This window comes from Bos taurus, unplaced genomic scaffold, assembly GCF_002263795.3.
Source record: "Bos taurus isolate L1 Dominette 01449 registration number 42190680 breed Hereford unplaced genomic scaffold, ARS-UCD2.0 Leftover_ScbfJmS_1796, whole genome shotgun sequence".
Classification (NCBI taxonomy): Eukaryota; Metazoa; Chordata; class Mammalia; order Artiodactyla; family Bovidae; genus Bos; species Bos taurus.
In genome coordinates this window covers 7,879-27,006 of record NW_020190898.1, presented here as the reverse complement: position 1 = coordinate 27,006, position 19,128 = coordinate 7,879, and the positions used below count along the sequence as shown (strand labels likewise).

The window sequence follows — 19,128 nt, the reverse complement described above, 5'->3', positions numbered from 1 at the left end:
GATTTAAAAGAGAAATGCATAAACAGAAATTCTAAATATGTGTTCATGGCTACACAATACATAAAGGTGTAATGTGAGACAATAACAACATAATGGCGGGCGGGGGGTGGGCAGAGCTTCTGTATACTACTGAAGCTAAGCTGGGATCAAATCAAATTACATTGGTCCAAAAAGATATAAGGCATGTAGATAACAAAATAGCAAAATGGCCTAAGTCTGTGCCTATAGGTAACCACTTTAAGTGTAACTAAACTCACAAATCAAACAACAAGAGTGGCAGAATGGATTTAAAAAAACAAGATACAACAATACGCTCTCTACATTTTAGAGACAAAAACACAAGGTATCCATCAAAGAATGGAAGAAGATACTGCATGGAAACAGTAGTCAAAAGAGTATAGGGATGGCTATCCTAATATCAGACATTTAAACTCACTTTAAGTCAAAGATTGTTATAGGAGACAAAAAGGTCATTCTATATTGACAAAAGAGTCAATTCATCAAGAAGATATGACAATTTCAAATACATAGGCACCGAACAACAGAGTCTCAAAATATATGATACATATACTGACAGAACTGAAGGGGAGAAATATACAGTTCTATAATAATAATTGAAGACTTTAATACCTCCTTTAAATAAAGGGAAGAACATGTACAAAGAAGATCAATGAGGAAATTGAGGACTTAATGCTGTAAACCAGCTAGACCTAAGAGACATACAAACAACAACCTACTCAACAACAACAGAATACACATTCTTCTCAAGTGCACATGAAACACTCTTCAGGACAGACCCTATTTCAGGACACAAAACAAATCCTAATGAATTTTAAAAGACTGAAATCATATGAAGTATTTTTTATGATGATAATAGAAGCCAGAACTTGATACAAAAGCAATACTGAACATTTTAAGTAGGTAGAAATTAAACAACATACTCTTAAACAACCAGTGGAACAAATAAGAAATCACTGGGGAAATTTTCTATCTCCCTGAAGAATGAAAATGATAATCGTACATACCCAAACTGATGAAACACAGTGAAAGCACTGCTCGGAGGGAAATTCATGGCTGTAATGGTCTACATTAAAAAATAAAAAAGATTTCAAATCAATAACCTAAATTCATAGCTTAAGGAACTAAAGAAGAACTAAACCCAAAGCTAGTGGAAGGAAGGAAATAGTAAAAATTATCTCCACATTAGCGTGGAGATAAATGAATTGGAGAATAGAAAAATAACAGAATTAACGAAACCAAAAGTTGATTCTTTGAAAACATCAACAAAATGAAAAGTCTTTAGTTAAACAGGATAAGACAAAAAAAGACACAAATAATGAAAATTAGAAATAAAAATGGCTACATTACTATGAATCTTATAGAAATAAAAAGGATTATAAGAGAATACACTGAACAACTGTACACCAATAGGCTGCCAAAGGGAAGGGGCTTGCAGAGGGGATGGTGAGAGTCTGGGTAGCAGATATATATCCATCCTGTATACAGGATGGATAAACAACAAGCTCCTACGGTACAGCACAGAGAACTACATTCAATATCCTACGATAAACCATAATGGAAAAGAATATAAAGATGAATGGTAACTGAATCATTATGCTGTACAGCAGTAATTAACACAACACTGTAAATCAACTATACTTGAACTTAAAAATTTTTTTAAATTGTATACCAAAGACAGATAATATAGATGAAATGGATAAATTCTTATGAACATACAAATTACCAAAATGGACTCAAACAGAAAATCTCGAGAGAATATACAACTAAAGAGATTGAAACAGTAATCAAAATACTCTCAAAAGAGAAAGTCCAGAACAGACAGTTTCTCTGGTGAATTCTACCAAACGTTTAAAGAACTAACACCAATCTTTCTCAAACTTTCCCAAAAAAACAGTTATCTATTATGAATACAGATATAGAAATCCTCAATAAAACACAAGGACACCAAGTCCAGCAGTATATTAAAAGGATGATACACAATGATAAAGTAGAACTTATCTTAGGAATGGAAGGTAAATAATATACCATGTTAATAAACAAAGGCAAAGAAAAACAATGTGATCATCTCAGTTAATACAGAAAAAACATCTGTGAAAACTCAATACCCATTCATGAAACAAACACTCAGAAAACTAGGAAGAGATGGGAACTTTCTCAGCTTTATAAAGGACATTTATGTGAAACCACAGCTAGCACCATACTCACTGGTGAAATACTGAAAGCTTTCCCTCTGAGATGAGAAACAAGAGAAGCACGCCCACCTTCACCACTGCTATTGAACAATGTAGTGGAAACTCTAGCCAGAGCAATAAGGCAAGGAAAAGCAATGCGAGGCATCCAAACTGGAGAGGAAGACGTGAAACTCTATTTGCAGAGGACCTGATCTTACATACATAAAATCCTGAAGATCCACAAAGCAACTACGATAGCTAATTAATGAATTCAACAAAATTGCAAGATCCAAAATCATCACAAAAATAGCTGTATTTCTAACACATTGTAACTCATAATAGCAGTGAACAATCCTAAATGGAAATTAAGAAAACAACTCAAATTACAATATCATCCAAAAGAATAAAATATCTAGGAATAAATTTAACCTAGGAGGTAAAAGACTTGTATATGAAAGCTATATAACACTGCTAAAGAAATAAAGAGAACCTAAATAAATGGAAAGACCCCCATGTTCAAGTACAGGAAGACCGAATATTGTTATTAAGATGGCAATACTATACAATCTACAGATTTAACACAATTCCTATCAAAATTCCAACAGCCCCTCCCTCTTTTTTTTTTTTTTTGCAGAAAAATTGGAAAAGACAATTCTCAAATTCATGTAGAGCTACAAGGACTCCTGAAGAGCCAGAACAACATTGAAAACGAAAAATGTTGGACTCATCCTTCCCAATTTCAAAACTACAGCAATTAAGACAGTGTGGCTGGTAATGGCATAAGGACAGACACATAAGCCAACAGAATAGGACTGATAGTCCAGAAATAAACCCATACATCCATGGCCAACAGATTTCCAATAATCACAGGATGATAGTTCAAATGGGGAGAGAATAGTTTCTTCAAAAAATAGTGCTGGGAGAACTGGGTATCCACATGGACCCTTGTTTCACATTATATATGGAAAATTTAAGTCAAAATGGATTACTGACCTACATATAGGAGCTGCTGCTGCTGCTGCTAAGTCGCTCGGTCGTGTCCGACTCTTCGCGACCCCATGGACTGCAGCCTACCAGGCTCCTCCGTCCAAGGGGTTTTCCAGGCAAGAGTACTGGAGTGGGTTGTCATTGCCTTCTCCGACATATAAAAGCTAAAACCATGCAACTCTTAGAAGAAAAATTAGGGTTAAATCTTTGTGACCTTAGATGTGACAATGGTTTCTTACCTATGACCAGCAAAAAGCACAAGGAACAAAAGTGTACCTCAAAATCTCTTCAAACTATCTGGATTTCTGGTTTTATTTATTTTTGGCTGGCATTAAGTCTTCATGCTGCACAGGCTTTCCTCTAGTTGTGGAGAGCAGAGGCCACTTTCTAACTGTAGTGTGCAGGCTTCTCATTGCAGTGGCTTTTTTTTTTGCAGAGCACAGGCCTAGAGTGCACAAACTTCTCCTGTGGCTCCCCGGCTCTCCAGCACAGGCTCCCTAGTTGTGGCACGTGGGCCTAGGTGCTCTGCAGCGTGTGCGATCTTCTAGATCAGGGAGCAAACCCGTGTCTCCTGCATTGGCAGGCAGATTCTTTACCACTGAGCACCAGAAAGCCCTCTGGCTTTTCTTAGAGAAGTTTTCCATTGATAAAAATTGGCTACTGTCAAAAGTAGCTGCCTCCTTGAGACGGAGTATATTACTCTGCAGTTTACCGCAGTCTTTTCTACTATTCTTTTTTTTTAAATTTTATTTTAAACTTACATAATTGTATTAGTTTTGCCAAATATCAAAATGAATCCATCAAGGTATACATGTGCTTGACACCAAGGCCAAAATGTCAATTTTGTTACACTGGTCTTACTATTTCAAAGATAAATTAAGAATACGACTGGGATATCTCTTGTATTCATGTTCCCATTGAAAGTGGGAAAAAAAACCCATTTGTTTACTCCCAATCTGTGTAATTTATTTTTATTTCCTACTCTGCACCTGTACGAATTTGTAAATCTTGTTCTTTTTTGGTTTTAAAAGATAGAAACCAAAAACTCTGGAAATACTAGAACTAAATTAGCCACATATACCTCTGAATTACAAAATTCACCTTTTGAGGCCACAATGCACGAATAATCAAAGTCAGACACTTACAAAGGTTTTAAATGTCCAAGTGGTCACACCAATCAAGGTTAAATTTGGATGAGAGCAAGCAAAATCCATCTTTTGGTCACTTGGCTCTGTTTTCCCCACTGGAGGGCAAAGAGTCACTACCTCAAATTTCCTTAAAGGGAAGACTGGGACTTGAAGATAATATAGGATAATATTCTCAACTTGGAAGTACTTTTTTTTTTTTTTAAAAGAAGATACTGTGTAGGTTTCTATATAAAATAATAAATGGAAGTAGGGGAATGGGTAGCAATTGACAAATTTTCCCATAGAACCTGGGATTTTTTCAGCAGTCTAGCCTTGGAAATACACAGAAGGCTTTGTTGCAGGGGATGGGATGGCATGGCATGGATAAAAAATGAACATTAATTCCTGGGAACTAACTGTGCCAGGCACAGTCTAACAGACTTTAAGTGCTTTATGACTTTTCTAGCATCCACAGGCGTTTAGCCCCCGTTTCACAGAATGCTGGAGAGGACAAAGACATAAAATGAAGCAGAGTCGGGGCTCCGATGTAAGTTTGTCTGGCCTTACCTACTTTTCTGCCTTAAATTATGTTTCTAGCCTCAAAGCTCTTTAAACTTTACCACTCAGTTTCTCACAGCCACAATGTAATATGGCTTCTAATAAGGGATAAGACAGGGGCTCTTTCATCTGGGGTGGATAAGAAGTTGCAGATGCCTAATGGGGGCAGGGGGAGGAGAAGTGGACAACTGCTGTTATAGCTGATGTTACCTCTTTCCTTTCCTACAGGGAAGCCTTTGAAACTACCCAACCTGCCGTGCTTCCTCCTATGAAGGCAGAGTCACAGCACCTGCCCCAAATGCTCTAGAGACTGAGTTTTGTGATGGCACAGGCTTTAACTTACCAACCCTCATGTCAGTACATGTAGCGTAACAGCTGGCACGGAATCAACACATTTTTATTAAGTGATTGCTATCATCCTAAACAAAAGAGCAGAAAGCAGAAAGGAACCCATCTAGCCTGGTCACATACAGAATGTTAGATACAGGTTTGGGTATCTCTACGAGTAGGCTGTAAGTGTACTTCCGTGGCTACATATTGCCTATCTATTAGATCTCTTAAACAGCTTTAAATGAGATGCTGAAATGAAATATGAAGAGAAAGGGGGAGAGTAGAAAGATCTGAAGATAATCTTGAGAATGGAGTCTAAAGAGAATCCTGCTGACGAGCTTGATAACCTGTAGGACTGCTTGCTAAACTAGAACCGCAATGACTGCATTTATTATCAGATCAACAAGAAGGGAGCCCATGGAATTCACTGCTGGAAAAGTTTTTTAATTTATAGATATACTTTTATGGTATTATAATAACATGAAGAGCTCTATCAATATGTAAGGCTAGATAGGAAAATATATTCAAGATCTAATACGAAAAAACAAGTTACAAAGTAATATATAATCTATTTTGCCTTTTGCTTTAAAAGAAAATATGGACGAATATGATGCTAAACTGCTAGTAGAAACTTAGAAGGCAAAAATTATGGAGAAGTTTACTCTCTTCACAGATCATGAAGGAATGCACTTTCTACCGTATGTATCTCTGTAATATCTGGATTTTCTTTTACTATGAATGTGTATCATCGTTGTAATCAGAAAAAAATAAAAAATGGAAAATATTTTTGTCTCCTAAAAGTATCTTGATCAAATAAGAGGTCAAAGAGAAATAACATTCTAAAATAATGTTTTGAAACCACATTCTTTGTAACTCTAAGGCTCCTCAGAGGTCGTCTGAGAGCCAGCATGGGATATGACGGCAGATGGTCTACAAACATGACTCCACCCAAACTCCTAAGCTTGGGCATCTTACTTTCCTTATTTCATACTGAAGTTCGCTGATAATAAATTTGAAAACTTCTGATCTAAAATGCATGTGAAGTCACTTATCTCTAAATATTCCTCAAAGCATCTCCTAGGGTTGAGTAGGCTCCCCAGGAATAGATACGTGTTTTTGCTTGTGTTTCCTGATACAAGATTGTTGGTACCCAGATTCTTAGTGCCAGATTAGCAGCATTTATGAGCTGCCCGGGTAGAAAGCCGGTATTCCATGCATAAGGCTCCTCTGTTCAGGCGGCCAAGGCAGCAGGAAGCCTTCTCATTCCCACCATCTGGCCAGCTCTCTGAATCATGGTCAGCCACCCAGAAGCAGAAGATTCAGGATCACCAGAGACTATTTTCAGATGAATGAGAACTCAGCCTGAGCAATTAGAAATAGGTCAATGACTTTTTAAAGCAACCTTCTTAAAAGAGCTTTTCTTTGCAAAAGTCTTTCTTGTCATTGGTTTTTCTTTAAATAGAGTATGGTGACTGCCTATAAATCCTTCTTCTTGGTTTTAAAACTCTTTCTGTCATAGAACCCTTATGTATTCTTGGAGGTTTAGTTCTATAGACTTGCATTTCTGAACACAAAATCTGATTTTAGAAATATAAATGAAAGGCTTCAATATTTGAGCTAAATGTCTGTAACCTCTAGAGTTAAAGAACGCTTTTAGAAATCTTAATTTTTCATTGGCTCCTCATTGTCTGTGAGAGACAGGGAAAATCTTTGTAAAGAAATTCTTTTCCTTGTTTTGTTTATTCTTCCTGAACTTTTATAGTGATATCCTCATCTGGATTCTCACTGGGCAGAAAGGAACATGGCATTTTCTGTTTACTTCCTTATCTGTGCTTCCTGACTGAGGGCAGTAGAACTCATCTGTGAATTTCTGCTTCTGAACCAGCAGGGGAGCTCACCCACACAAGAATCAGAATCCACCTACAAGGAGATGGTGCGTAAAGCAACCCCAACTTTCTTCAGTAAGAATGGCCCTTTTGTACTGTGGATAAATTATCTCCTGATAAGCAACTAACAGTGGTGCTGAGATAAAGAGCCTTTGAGAAGATAAAGACCCCTTACAGGCTGCCCAGCCTCAACGGCAAAGCTACTGCCCAAAGCAGGTGCACACTGAGCCTGTACCTGTTTTTCAAGGCTTGGCTTGCTAAGCTGTACAGTCTGAGGTCCAGCGAGTCTGGTCCCTGGAGTAGCTATCACAATGCTGGTGAGCTGGGCCATGGGGGAACGTTTTGGCTATGGTTGCAGTCTGCCCATTGACGACACGGACGGGGTGGATAGAATTCTGGGAGGTAGGGAGGGTCGTGGGGGTGAACTTGGTCAACATGACGGGCCTCTGGATAAGCTGAGGAGCTGCGAGCATGGGAGGAGGTGCTGGGGCAATAGGAATGTTATTCTGGGCCACAGGCTTGGGTCGAACCTATGGAGAAAGAAAGAACAATTATCGTATTACTTAAACTTCTCAAGTCCTATACGCTTTAGACACTGCCAGATCTTCTACACTATATATGTGAAATGGTATTCAGTACAAATATTTATTGATAGCCACTTTAGAATGATCAATTCTACAGATCTCAGGATACATATTATTACAGAGATGCATTGGCTCTTAAGAGGATCCAGATGCTATCCTAGAATGTAGATTTTCTGATTCCAAACCATAGCTCCCTCTCCTACACCATGCCACCTCTTCAGGCTGAGGTCAGATGCCTAATCCAGAGACTGGTCCCACCCAGAACTTGTGCCTAGCAATGGTAATCACACTGCCAGTGTCCTGAACTCGCATCCTAACTTTCTTCATGCCCACAGCTTTAGTTCACTCTCATCTCTGGCCCTCTAACTCCCCGTTCTCAGCCAGTCCTTCTCTAGGTCTCCTTTGGGGCTTCCTCTGCCTCTGCTCAATCCAAAATATAACTATTTCTCAGGGTTTTGTCCTGGAACCCCTTTACTTCCCAATGTCCTCACTCCTGGGAATTCTCACGCATCCTATGGCTTCAATTACTATCTACATATTGAAGACTTCCACACTTAAATCTTAGGACCAGACATTTCCTGAACTTCAGAATCATTTGTTCATCTCTCTGTTATACATCTCTACTTGGAAATTTCACAAGAAGTTTAAAATCAACATGTCTAAAACTCATCAACTTCTTCCAATCCTTTCTTCTTATAATCATTACCTCAGTAAATGTACCCTAGAAGAAAAAAAAAAAAAACCTTCAGAATCATTCCTAATGCTTCCACTCTACCTCTGCTTCCTAAATCCTTCTCAAATATGTCTACTTTTCTGTCCTCACTGCCACTACACTAGCTGTGTCATTTTACTGAAACAGTGGCAGAAAACTGTGATTAAAACGTGGGATTATCCTTGCCTGTGTTCAAATCCTGGTTCTACCACTTACTAGTTAGCTGCGTAACCTAAGGTAGCATACCTGATCTCTCTAAGCCAGTATTTTTTAAACTTTCTAAATTGTGACTGGAGGCAAAATCCTTTTCTCCTTATACATAAGAATTTGACCTTCAGTTAACTCTAGCTGTCCACCCTGGAAGTCTGATAACAGAGAATGCCAACTATGTTAGTAGAACACTGCTTATGGTAAAATGACCTCTTGTTGCTAAATCAAATCACTATTTCCATTACTTGCAACACCACAGAGAGAATTTGCTATAAACTTTGAAAAAAAGATCAGACACCATGCTTTGGGCTTCCTAAAATGGGGTGACTCTTATAACCGGGCATGTCCCACTGCGGGGACCTTGAAAGCCATACCTATGAATTATTGCAAGATACACTGGGCTCCCTGAGAGGCATAAGGCTTCTGTGCCAGGGAGGGCTGCTCTTACTGTCCTGTTGAAGACCTCATTTGCCTGTACCTGAGCAGTCCCTGGATAGCCATAGTGACTGTTGTATGGACGCCTGTAGGAACTCCTACTGAAGAAAATGTCTGATGCTATCTTGCTGGCAAGTGCTGGTTCTGTCCTATATCATTCCAAGTGGACTGGTGCAGAGAGTGGCTTTGATAGTCTTGTGAGTCTGAATACTTAGTCTGCGTCTAAACAACCCTATAGTGGTGTGCTGCAGATACATAACAGAAAATACGTTTTACACTGTAAACATAAATATTATCCTATACATAGACATAGACATTTATCTATACATCTATTTTTAAAACCTCATGGAACAATACTATGTGCAACATACTCTAACATTTCCTTTCTGTTTCTTCATTTTACTTAAGAACTGGTTACAGTCACCAAATTGATTTCACCAGTCTACTATGGGTCATGACCCACCCTTTGAAAACAGACTAAACCTTAGATTCTTATCTAAAAAAAAACACCATCTACTTTCACAGAGTTGTTGTGAGGATTAAAATAGATAACCCATGTAAAATGCCACTACAATAAGTGGCATAGAGTAAGATTCTCTAAACATTAGCTATTGTCATTGTTGACACTGTCCTAATGGTTTTTTCCTGCCCCAGTCTAGTCAATCACCAATCTATTCTCTACACAGTGTTAAGGGGAATTTTCTAGAACAAAAATATAATCATGCAAGCACTTGTTTGAGAACAATTTAATGGATCCTCACTGTTCTAGTAAGGCCCAATTCCATAATAGCCTCCAAGGTTCCCAAGGCACTGGCCCATGGGCTTATCCATCCCACCTTGTTAACTCTAGCCTGAGTCAGCCGCGTGGCCCACACGCTCAGCCACAATCAAAATTTCCTTTGGTTCCTTAGCCTATGTGTTTCTCACCACTGTGGACTTGCATACATGTTCCTCTTTCTGCCCGGCACGTTTTTATCCTCCTCCACAACTATGTCAAACTAACATCATTAGGACTTTAGGTCTAAGTATTGAATGTCAACTCTTCAAGGAAACTTTCTGTAATACTCACGGATGAGATGGGGTATCCTTCTCATGTGTTCTCAGACTATACAGTACTTCCAACAATTGTACAGTAGCTAAGAAGTGTCCAATTCTTTGCAACCCATGGACTGAAGCACACCAGGCTTCCCACCTCCTGAAGCTTGCTCAAACTCATGTCCACTGAGTCAGTGATGCCATCCAACCATCTCATCCTCTGTCACCCACTTCTCCTCCTGCCCTCAATCTTTCCCAGCATCAGGTCTTTTCCAGTAAGCTGGCTCTTCGAATCAGGTGGCCAAAGTAATGGGAGCTTCAGCTGTAGCATCAGTCCTTCCAATGAAATATTCAGGTTGATTTCCTTTAGGATTGGCTAATTGATCTCCTTGCTGTCCAAGGGTCTCTCAGGGAGTCTTCTCCAGCACCAGTTTGGAAAAGCATCAGTGGACACAGTGATTGCCGTACGTGTGTCGGAAGCTGCATGAGGCTGAGAACTATCTTGAAACCCTCACATCCATAGTTCTTAGGGCCCTTTTGGATACTACAGCATTAAGGATTACTTGATAAATTATTGATTTATCTCATGTTAGCACTGCCCATCCCCCTCCCCAAGGCAATTCAGAAATCACTAATGGCCGCTGACCACTCACTTCCTTCAAGCCCTTCTTCTCTCTGTCTGAAAGCTAAGGCTTCAGATAGGAACACCAATCTTTCTACCAGGCAAGGCAACTCCCCGTCAAAACCCATACTGGACAATCCTGGTAGTCTGTCACGAAAATGGTGAGTTCAGCCCAATTGCTGGAGGAGTGCTCTCATGAGAATACGGGCAGTGCTGCTTGGGTCTGGGCTCCCTAGTAGCTTCCTAGCCTAAGTCTTTGTTAGCAAGACCTTGGTTTCAGTATAAGGCTCAGTGCCATCACTCCCAGGAACAGAATGCTTTCTACTAGTTGGCTTGCTACTGTCTCCTCCCTACTCGCCTCAGCATATGGGGTTCAGTGGTGGGGGAGAGAAGGGAGAACTGCATTCCTTCCCCATTGACAGGCAGTTCTGGCTAAATTCTTGCAGTAAGTTGATGTCATAAGGTTAAAATGGCGCTATCTTAATTATTTTAAACTTAGGACAGTTTCCCTTTCCATACATCCCTCTGCTACAGCCTTTTGTCATTGGCTAAAAAAAACCCCCTGATGATAACATAAGCTTCTTCTGAGGGACTTCCCTGGTGGTCCAGTGGTTAAGACTCCATACTTCCACTGCAATGGGCAAGGGTTCAAATCCTGGTCAGGGAACTTAAGAACCCATATGCTGTGTGGCCAAAAAAAAAAGCCTTCTTCATGGTATAGGGATCTGCCAGCTAGAATCTTTTGCTAAGTGGGATCTGAATACAGCTGAATTGACAAGTACATTATAGGCTGCTTCTTAAGGGTCCACAAGGATTCTTGTCTCACCTAACCTGTCACTGGGCTTGGCACTGATATACTTACCTGTGGAAGAAAGTTTGGACGTGGAGTGAGTCTAGGAGGGGGGATAAACTGTGGTACTTTGATGGGCTGAGGAGGTGTTGCCTGAACCTGCTAAAAAAAATGAGAAAGACAAATCAGAGGGGAAAATCATTACTCAATATAAAATAAAAGCTAGGCATCCTTTTTTTTGAGTATAATGCTTTACAATGTGTGTTAGTTTCTGCTATACAACAAATTGATCAGCTATATGTATACACATATCCTCCCCGCTCCTGAGCGTCCCTCCCACACCTCAAGGTCCGTCACAGAGCACCGAGCTGAGCTCCCTGTGCTGTGCGCAGCCTCCCACTAGCTCTCTGTCCCACATGGTCGTGTACGCACGTCACTGCTACTCTTCCGATTCACCCCACCTCCCCCTCCCGTGGCCACGTGTCCATTCTCTACATCTGTGTCTCATTCCTACCCTGTAAATACGTTCATTGGTGCTATTTTTCTAGATTCCATATATATGCGTTAAAATGTGATATTTTTCTCTAACTTACTTCACTCTATATGACAGACGCTAGGTCCATCCACATCACTACAAATGACTCAATTTTGTTTCTTTTTATGGCTGAGTAATATTCTATTGTATACATGTACCACATCTTCTTTATCCATTCAGATATCGATGGACATTTAGGTTGCTTCCGTTCGTCCCTGGCTATTGTAAATAGTGCTAAAGCTCAGTATTCTTAAAGGATTTTCAGCATCACTATTCTCTCGATCAGACATTATTTTCTACAAGCTTTCACTGGAGAATTAACCATCTGAATTAACATCACCTTAAGAAACTTTCTTACTCTCCTGCTTGCATGCTTTGCCCATAAAGTGAACCAATCACATTTGTTTCCTTATACCTCTAATGTAGAACATAACAGACTCGGCAATCTTAGATGCTTCCTTTGACATTCAAGAACTTTGTACTTGTGTATTTTAAAAGTCAACACTGATTCCAAAGTAAAATCAAATTTGCAGCCTGGACAGATGGGCTTTTTCCTAATATAAGAGTTTTACCTAACAGTGAATGGCTTTCTTCCTACAAAGAATCTCTCTAACTCTCAGCATCTGCTGAGTTATTTTGGCTGGTTTCCCTGAAGATTCCTGGGTAAGCAGCAGAGCTTCCCTTTAAGGCCCTCTAGCTTCACTCACCACTGGTCATCATTCGAAAGCCACCAAGAGCCTTTAGCTTCCACTTTAAGAACAGACTTTTAAACTGGCAATTTGGATATATTCTGAAAACATTGGGTTTTAGATGGCTTTATCCTAGAAATCTCAAGAACAATTTTGTTCAAGAACTTCTTCCTTCCAGAGGTCGTTTTTTTCTGATGGACCTTGGAATGGACACTGTTATTTGTGTGTCTTAAACATTTTTAAAGTGCCCCAACTAACTCCAGTACTTCCTGGGTGCAATTTCAAGGAAGAGTGAACTAAAAAAAAATGAGCAGGGCCTTCCCCTGAACTAGGAGGACAGCACCAGCGCACTCAAGTTTCACAGGGAGGACTGTGGATAGGACAGAGGGACAGCTACATGAAGCCGCGTAAATGGCCTCTGTGAAGGGCGTTTCCCCCCTTTAAGTCAAGTCGTATTTGGCCATCCTTGTGTCAGGACACCTCTACAGTTTATTTAGATAGTGTGTGTGTGTGTTAGTCGCTCAGTCATGTCCGACTTTCACAACCCTATTAACTGCAGCCTGCCAGGCTCCTCGGTCCATGGGATTTTCCAGGCAAGAATACTAGAGTGGGTTTCCATTTCCTTCTCCACGGGATCTGCCCAACCCAGGGATTGAACCTGGGCCTCCCGCACTGAAGACTCTTTACTGTCTGAGCCACCAGGGAAGCCTCAAAGTACTAGAGTGGGTTGCCATGCCCTCCTCAGGGCATCTTCCTAACAACCCAGGGACTGAACCCAGGTCTTCTGCATTGCAAGTATATTCTTTACTGACTGAGCCACCAGGGAAGCCCCTATAGAACCCTAATCCTAACCCTAACCCCTATAGATAGTAGGAATGCCATATTCCTTCGTCAGCCCCAAAGGCAAGTTTGGTAATGGTAGAAGACTGATGGAGACTGAAAAATCCAGCAGGAGTAATAACATGGATATAGGTCTACAAATGCATAGCCTGAACCCTCTCATGTGGGCACACATAAGTAGGCAGCTGCTGGCTTACCAGAGTGACTGTGTTTTTTGCCACAATTTGGACAGCCTCTGCCCCAGGCCCAGTGACCTTACTAGACGTCTGGAGGTTGACTGGTGTGTTCTGCACATCAGTGCTGAGCACAGCCTTCTGACTGTTGATGGCGGTCACCATAGCAATGGTAGGTCTCTGGCCCACAACAGAGGCAGGCATGGTCGCAGTTGCTGCTTTCAAGACGAGAGGTAGTGTCTTTGTGGTAATCATAGAAGCTGTAGTTACAGTCTTCTAGGAGACATGGAGAACAGATATTAGGACACTGAAGTGTCATCCCACTAAACAAAATGCTAACCTCCAGAAGAAAACAAAGCAATGGTTCTCATAATCAGTCAAGCTTTTTGGTGTAACATATCTTTTGTGTACACAGAGCACAGTTCTTACTACAGGGCAAGACAATGTCAAGTTTGTCAGAGTTCTCAAATTTAGCTTCAAGTCTGTTTATAGTAATAACTGCAAGATAATGTGCTGCAGGATTTTCAACAAGGAAAAGAGTGGGTTTACAGATAGAGCATATGAGTGTAACTATTTCTTCTGGTTTTGTAAATTTTTGCTTCCTCTCAATTTAAACTTTGTAAAAGTTGTAAATCAATGAGGTACACACCATCTCTAACTGTTACAACCTCATCAATATGAAGAAACTTATCATATAATTCTGGTTATCTGCCTTCTGTGACACAAAGCCTGGGATAAAAGGACAGTCAGTGTATTTTAATTCTTTTGAGTGTCACCTTGGAGAGGAGGAAAGGAAACTCACATGAGAATTAGTACAATTTGTTGCCTCAAAGGCAGTAAAATCCCCAATTCTAGATAATGAAACCTATTAACCAACTAGTATAGTAAATACCAGCTCTTGATTCCAAAGGGATATGAGTCACTATCAACAACCTTCTCTCTGGAGGACTGCTGCAGAAGTGATTAAAGACCCAGAAAAAGGCGATGGGGTGGAAACAAACACCTGAGTTTCAGAAAGTCTGATAGACCAGAGTCTGTACTAAGATGAGAGGACGTCACTGATGCTCCACAAGCACTTCTGCAGCTTTGGAGCTGCATTTCTCTAGATTTTTCTACTAGCATAACTAAAGGAGCCAGCTACAAAAGAAGAAAATATAAACAATCTCATTTCATGGCACATGCATCTATCGAATGCTACTCGTCACTCAATACAGAGATGTTTCAGAAACATGAAAATACACCTGGTCTAACTTGTTGGTTCTCATTTTATCATATTTCTTCTTTTTCTTCTTACTTTGTACTTGCCCTGTTCAGTTTCGTAGCTAATAGCCACATGTGGGTATTCAAATTTAATTAAAACAAAATAAAAATTAAAATATCAGTTCCTCAGTGACACTAGCCACTCTGAAAGTATTTATAGCCACATGTGACTAGCAGCTACCAAACTGGCCAGTGGCGTTTTCAACACCACAGAAAGTTCTATTGGACAAGCACTGCCCCTCAACCAGGGTGAAGGACCCCACTCTCCCTGAAATAGATCTGAACAAATTCCTTTGTGAATTTCTATTTCAGTGTTTATGCAAGTCCTTGTGTAGTAAGTCATTTGGTTCTAAGTAATTTTTCTGCCTTAAACATTCACGTGACAATACACTTGCATGTATTATCTAACTTTTTAACACCTTTTTTTTTAACCAAAAAAAGGTAATAAGCTGACCTCATCTATTCCATATTGAGAATAATCAGCGATCCTTATTGATGCCTACAATTAAAATCACCCAAATGTTTCCTCTTCCCTTAGTCAATGATACAAGATGGCTTATTTTCCTTGCCACTGTCCTCTCCAGTGTGAAATGGGAGTAAAAGGGGAAACACTGAAAATTATTATTTATTTTGGGAGGTAGCAGGCCATCCACTGCCTATCAGCGATGAAAACCAAATAAAAGCGAAATGCTATTTATCATCAGAAATGTTACAGTAGTATAGCGAAAAGGACTGACTTCATATTACCAGCTATCTTAATATCTGTTTTTAACCCAGTGTGATATTAGTTCTATCTTTCAATTTAAAACATTTAAATACACAGAACTTTTGAAGTGGTGAGTAAGTCACACCAGATGGCATTCAATCCTGGTACCACCACGAGTTGTGGAAGGAAAGCTATAATCAGCAGAACTCACTGACATGGATTTTAAAAACGTTTGTGCATGTTGTACTACATTAAAAGAGGGTCAGTATACTTCTGTTTGAAATATGCTTGGTTCAGGTTAAGTCATTATCAATTTTCTGACTAATTATTCTTAAAAAGTGAGTAAAACCCCAAACTAACCTGAATTATATACTTACCATTAACTGCAACACTAAAAAGCACTGAATTCTAACCAGTGTGTTCATATGTTAGCATTTTTATTCTACTTTAGAAGTATTTAGTTGTAGCTAATTTCACTTCTATCTTCTAGCAGCTGCGTGACTCTCTTTGAATATAAAGGCACAAGACCTAGTACTGTATGTTCTGATGAAAAGCTTCTGATGAATACATTTGCTAACCATTTACTGACACCAGGTATTGCCACGGGTACTGGTTGGCTCTTTACTCATCTGGTGCTTATTCTATTCTAAGTGCGAGGGAATATAAACTGATCCTGGAGTTCTGAGTTTAGATGACAAAGAGAATCTGAATATTTTGATATCCAAACCTAATGAAAACCTCTGAGTTTTTCTGGCAGGAGGAAGAGAAGACACAGAAAGGAAAGGTGCCCCCAAACAGAGAAAGTTAGTTTTATGGAAGCTGTGATTAGTCCTTGACTGGTTGATGCAGTCCAAGTATGATCTCTTCCAAGAGACGACAGCAGTTTTCCCAGTTTCATAAAGGGGTTCTTTATGGACAAAACCAAAACTGCATGAACTAGAAGTTAATGCAGAAAATACATGGCAAGAAGTACTAACAGCAAAATCTTTTTATTTTTTTGCTAAGTTATTGGTTTTTTACAGTCACATGTGGCTAGTGGCTGCAAAGCACAAGGTACTGAATTTAAAAAGACCAGCTCCAATGTACAAATCAGAACTTAAGAGGGATTATTACTATGGGCTCTAATTAACTTCCACATCTATTTCAGATTGTTGGTTTAGTTCTGAATGGAAGGTAACCGTTGTACACTTGGACAGCTATCAGTAGAATTCCACTCCCTTTTGTCTCTAAGGGTTTATTTTCTGTTTGGCTTTATTAATTGCATGCTTCTTTATATCTGTATTCATTTAAAATGACAGAGTTGTGAGTATAAGTTGAAGAGCACACCTGTGTTCAACTGTTCTTTCATTGTTTTCTGTAGATTGGAAAATTTTCAAAATATACATACAAACATGAGCTGGAGTTAGCTAAGTAAAGGGAACTGGTTTCCTTCCCCCATCCCTCCCTCTCCCCAGCCTTGGTACATGCTAATCATCCAACTTAGAATAAAACGCTTGCTCTTCCTAGCGTCTCCTCTTTGCTTACACAGATCGCCAAATTTATAGTTAATCCTTTCTGGGACTGAAACATTTAGTATATGCCATATATTAAACTTCCCATTTGTCCCTAACCTCAATGAACCTTTAATGACTCCCTATGACTGCCAAAAACCCCAAAGTTCTGCCACAGGTTGGAGAGCTTTCCACAGCTAGCTCTTCCTACTTCCTGGCTCTATCTCCCTCCCACCACTTCCTGGAATCCAGGCTCCAGCCACAACAGCCTCCTTGCTATCCCAAGGCACGCATTTCCTTTCTGTCCATACTTTTGTTCACACTTTCTCTCTGCAGTGTGACGCTCTTTCCCCTCTGCCCCATCACTGAGCTCTCTTATCTGTCAAAGCCCTGATCAAAAGCTACCTTCTTTATGTAGCACTCTCTGATCCCTCTGGTCAATATTACTGTCCTTGGGTATTTTCACAGCTCTCATTGGTGTTTTCATTTTTTTCTTGTTAGCTGTTTACATCTTCCTCTCTTCTGGATTTTTTTAAGTTCTTGAAGACAGAACCCTATTATATATGAAATCTGTCCTCTCCAGTGCCCAGCACTGGGCTTGCATATAGTAGAGACTCAATCAATATTTACATAATTAATGAAAAGAATTATCACAGTTTACCAGAGTCTAGGCAGGGACATTGCTGTTGTTCAGTTGCCAAGACATTACTACCTCTCTGTACTAAAAGCCAGCATATAAGGAGCACCAATAAATAATGATGGACAGTTTACCATAAAAACAAACCCCCAAACTTGAAGATCTTTTAGCTTTTTATCGTAAAAAAAAAAAGGCAATATAAAACAAGCTTAGCTAAATCAGTTAAAATATCAGATACGGCTACCAGATGGAGCGGCCACAGTTTTGGGAATAGCCCCAGGCCCCTTAACTATTGCCATCCCAAACCAGTACAGAACTCAGATTACCAGGGAAGGAATAGCTATTGTTTAAGTATTAGGTAAGTATTTCCTCTGATTTGTGCAATATCGAATGGTACTTGAAGAAGAAGTTTCCATGGATTAATAGAGAAAACTCCTAGTACCAGGAAACAATGAATTCTAAAAAAACTCCTTCCATGTAACACTTTCTGATCAAACTGTACTTTGGAAAGAGAACAACCAATCCAACTCTGTTAAAAACTCCAAAGAAGTAAACTGATAGACAACCTTTTAGAAGAAATGCAAGTCCTGGTCAGGGGGGTTTTAAAGTCAGTTTTGAATGCCTCATTTCCAAATAGCTTTAGAGATCAGGGTAAAAATGATGCAGGCCACTCCTAGCTACCTGATTTACAATGAGGACTCTTCATTTTTTCCTTCCTTTGGCCTTTTATATAATGTTAGTATTTCTCTTTTGGACATTGTATAGCAGTTTAGAGTAGGCAATGGACAGGTTTTTAGTCAGAATGTCTGGTTCAAATCTTTGCTCTAACCACGTAACATTCACATGATTTTAAGGCAATTACTAATTTCTCTATGCCTTAGTTTTCTTCTCTAGAATCAGAGATAATATAATAATACTGTCCTAGGAGGGCTGGGGTGAGGACTGTGCACATTGTACATGTAAAGCCCTTAGGAGAGTGCCAGTATAACGTTACAAACCTCTGTCAAATGTATCTTCAGTATTTTTATAAGTATTTTTTTTGCATTTTGCAAAATATTGTGTATGAACCAGTCCAACTGTACATAAACAGTGACTAACCAAGTAAACTATACTCTTTTGCTCTACATATAAAGATATGGTGGAGATGGTGTTGGTGGGTGAGCGGTGTCTATGCTTAGGTTTCAGAAGATCCCCAAATCCTTGAAACCATGTGCAAAAATGACTGTATTAGGTGTGAATGTGTATTTTTCCGGGGAGGAAATCCATGGCTTCACAGAGTCTCAGAGGAGTCTGTGACCTCCAAAGACCAGGAGCCACTGCTGAAGAGTCC

The 19,128-nt window shown here is 39.7% G+C and overlaps 1 protein-coding gene across 2 annotated transcripts; it reads right to left on the bottom strand.

Annotated features, from left to right (window-relative positions):
- Positions 1-7,112: 7,112 nt before the first annotated feature.
- LOC112441514 (PHD finger protein 21A-like) lies at positions 7,113-17,118 on the bottom strand. 2 transcript variants are annotated; one of them, XM_024989052.2, is made up of 3 exons: positions 13,730-17,118; positions 11,541-11,627; positions 7,113-7,610 (listed from the first exon to the last, which is right to left on the bottom strand). In XM_024989052.2, exons 1-3 carry the CDS (start codon positions 13,958-13,960, stop codon positions 7,338-7,340), a joined length of 591 nt encoding a protein of 196 aa, XP_024844820.1. In that variant the 5' UTR covers positions 13,961-17,118; the 3' UTR covers positions 7,113-7,337. The 2 variants fall into 2 exon arrangements, with proteins under 2 accessions (XP_024844820.1, XP_024844819.1); XM_024989051.2 differs by having other exon boundaries at positions 7,124-7,610; positions 11,541-11,630; positions 13,730-17,113.
- Positions 17,119-19,128: the final 2,010 nt, after the last annotated feature.

Bases quoted from the DNA above. Each gene is read 5' to 3' on its own strand.
- LOC112441514 (XM_024989051.2), bottom strand. From the start codon at position 13,960: ATGATTACCACAAAGACACTACCTCTCGTCTTGAAAGCAGCAACTGCG. The intron at 11,631-13,729 runs GTAAGCCAGCAG...CATTTTTTTTAG, and splicing joins CAAAAAACACAGTCACTCTG to CAGGTTCAGGCAACACCTCC. The intron at 7,611-11,540 runs GTAAGTATATCA...CTTTCTCCATAG, and splicing joins GTCCAAACTTTCTTCCACAG to GTTCGACCCAAGCCTGTGGC.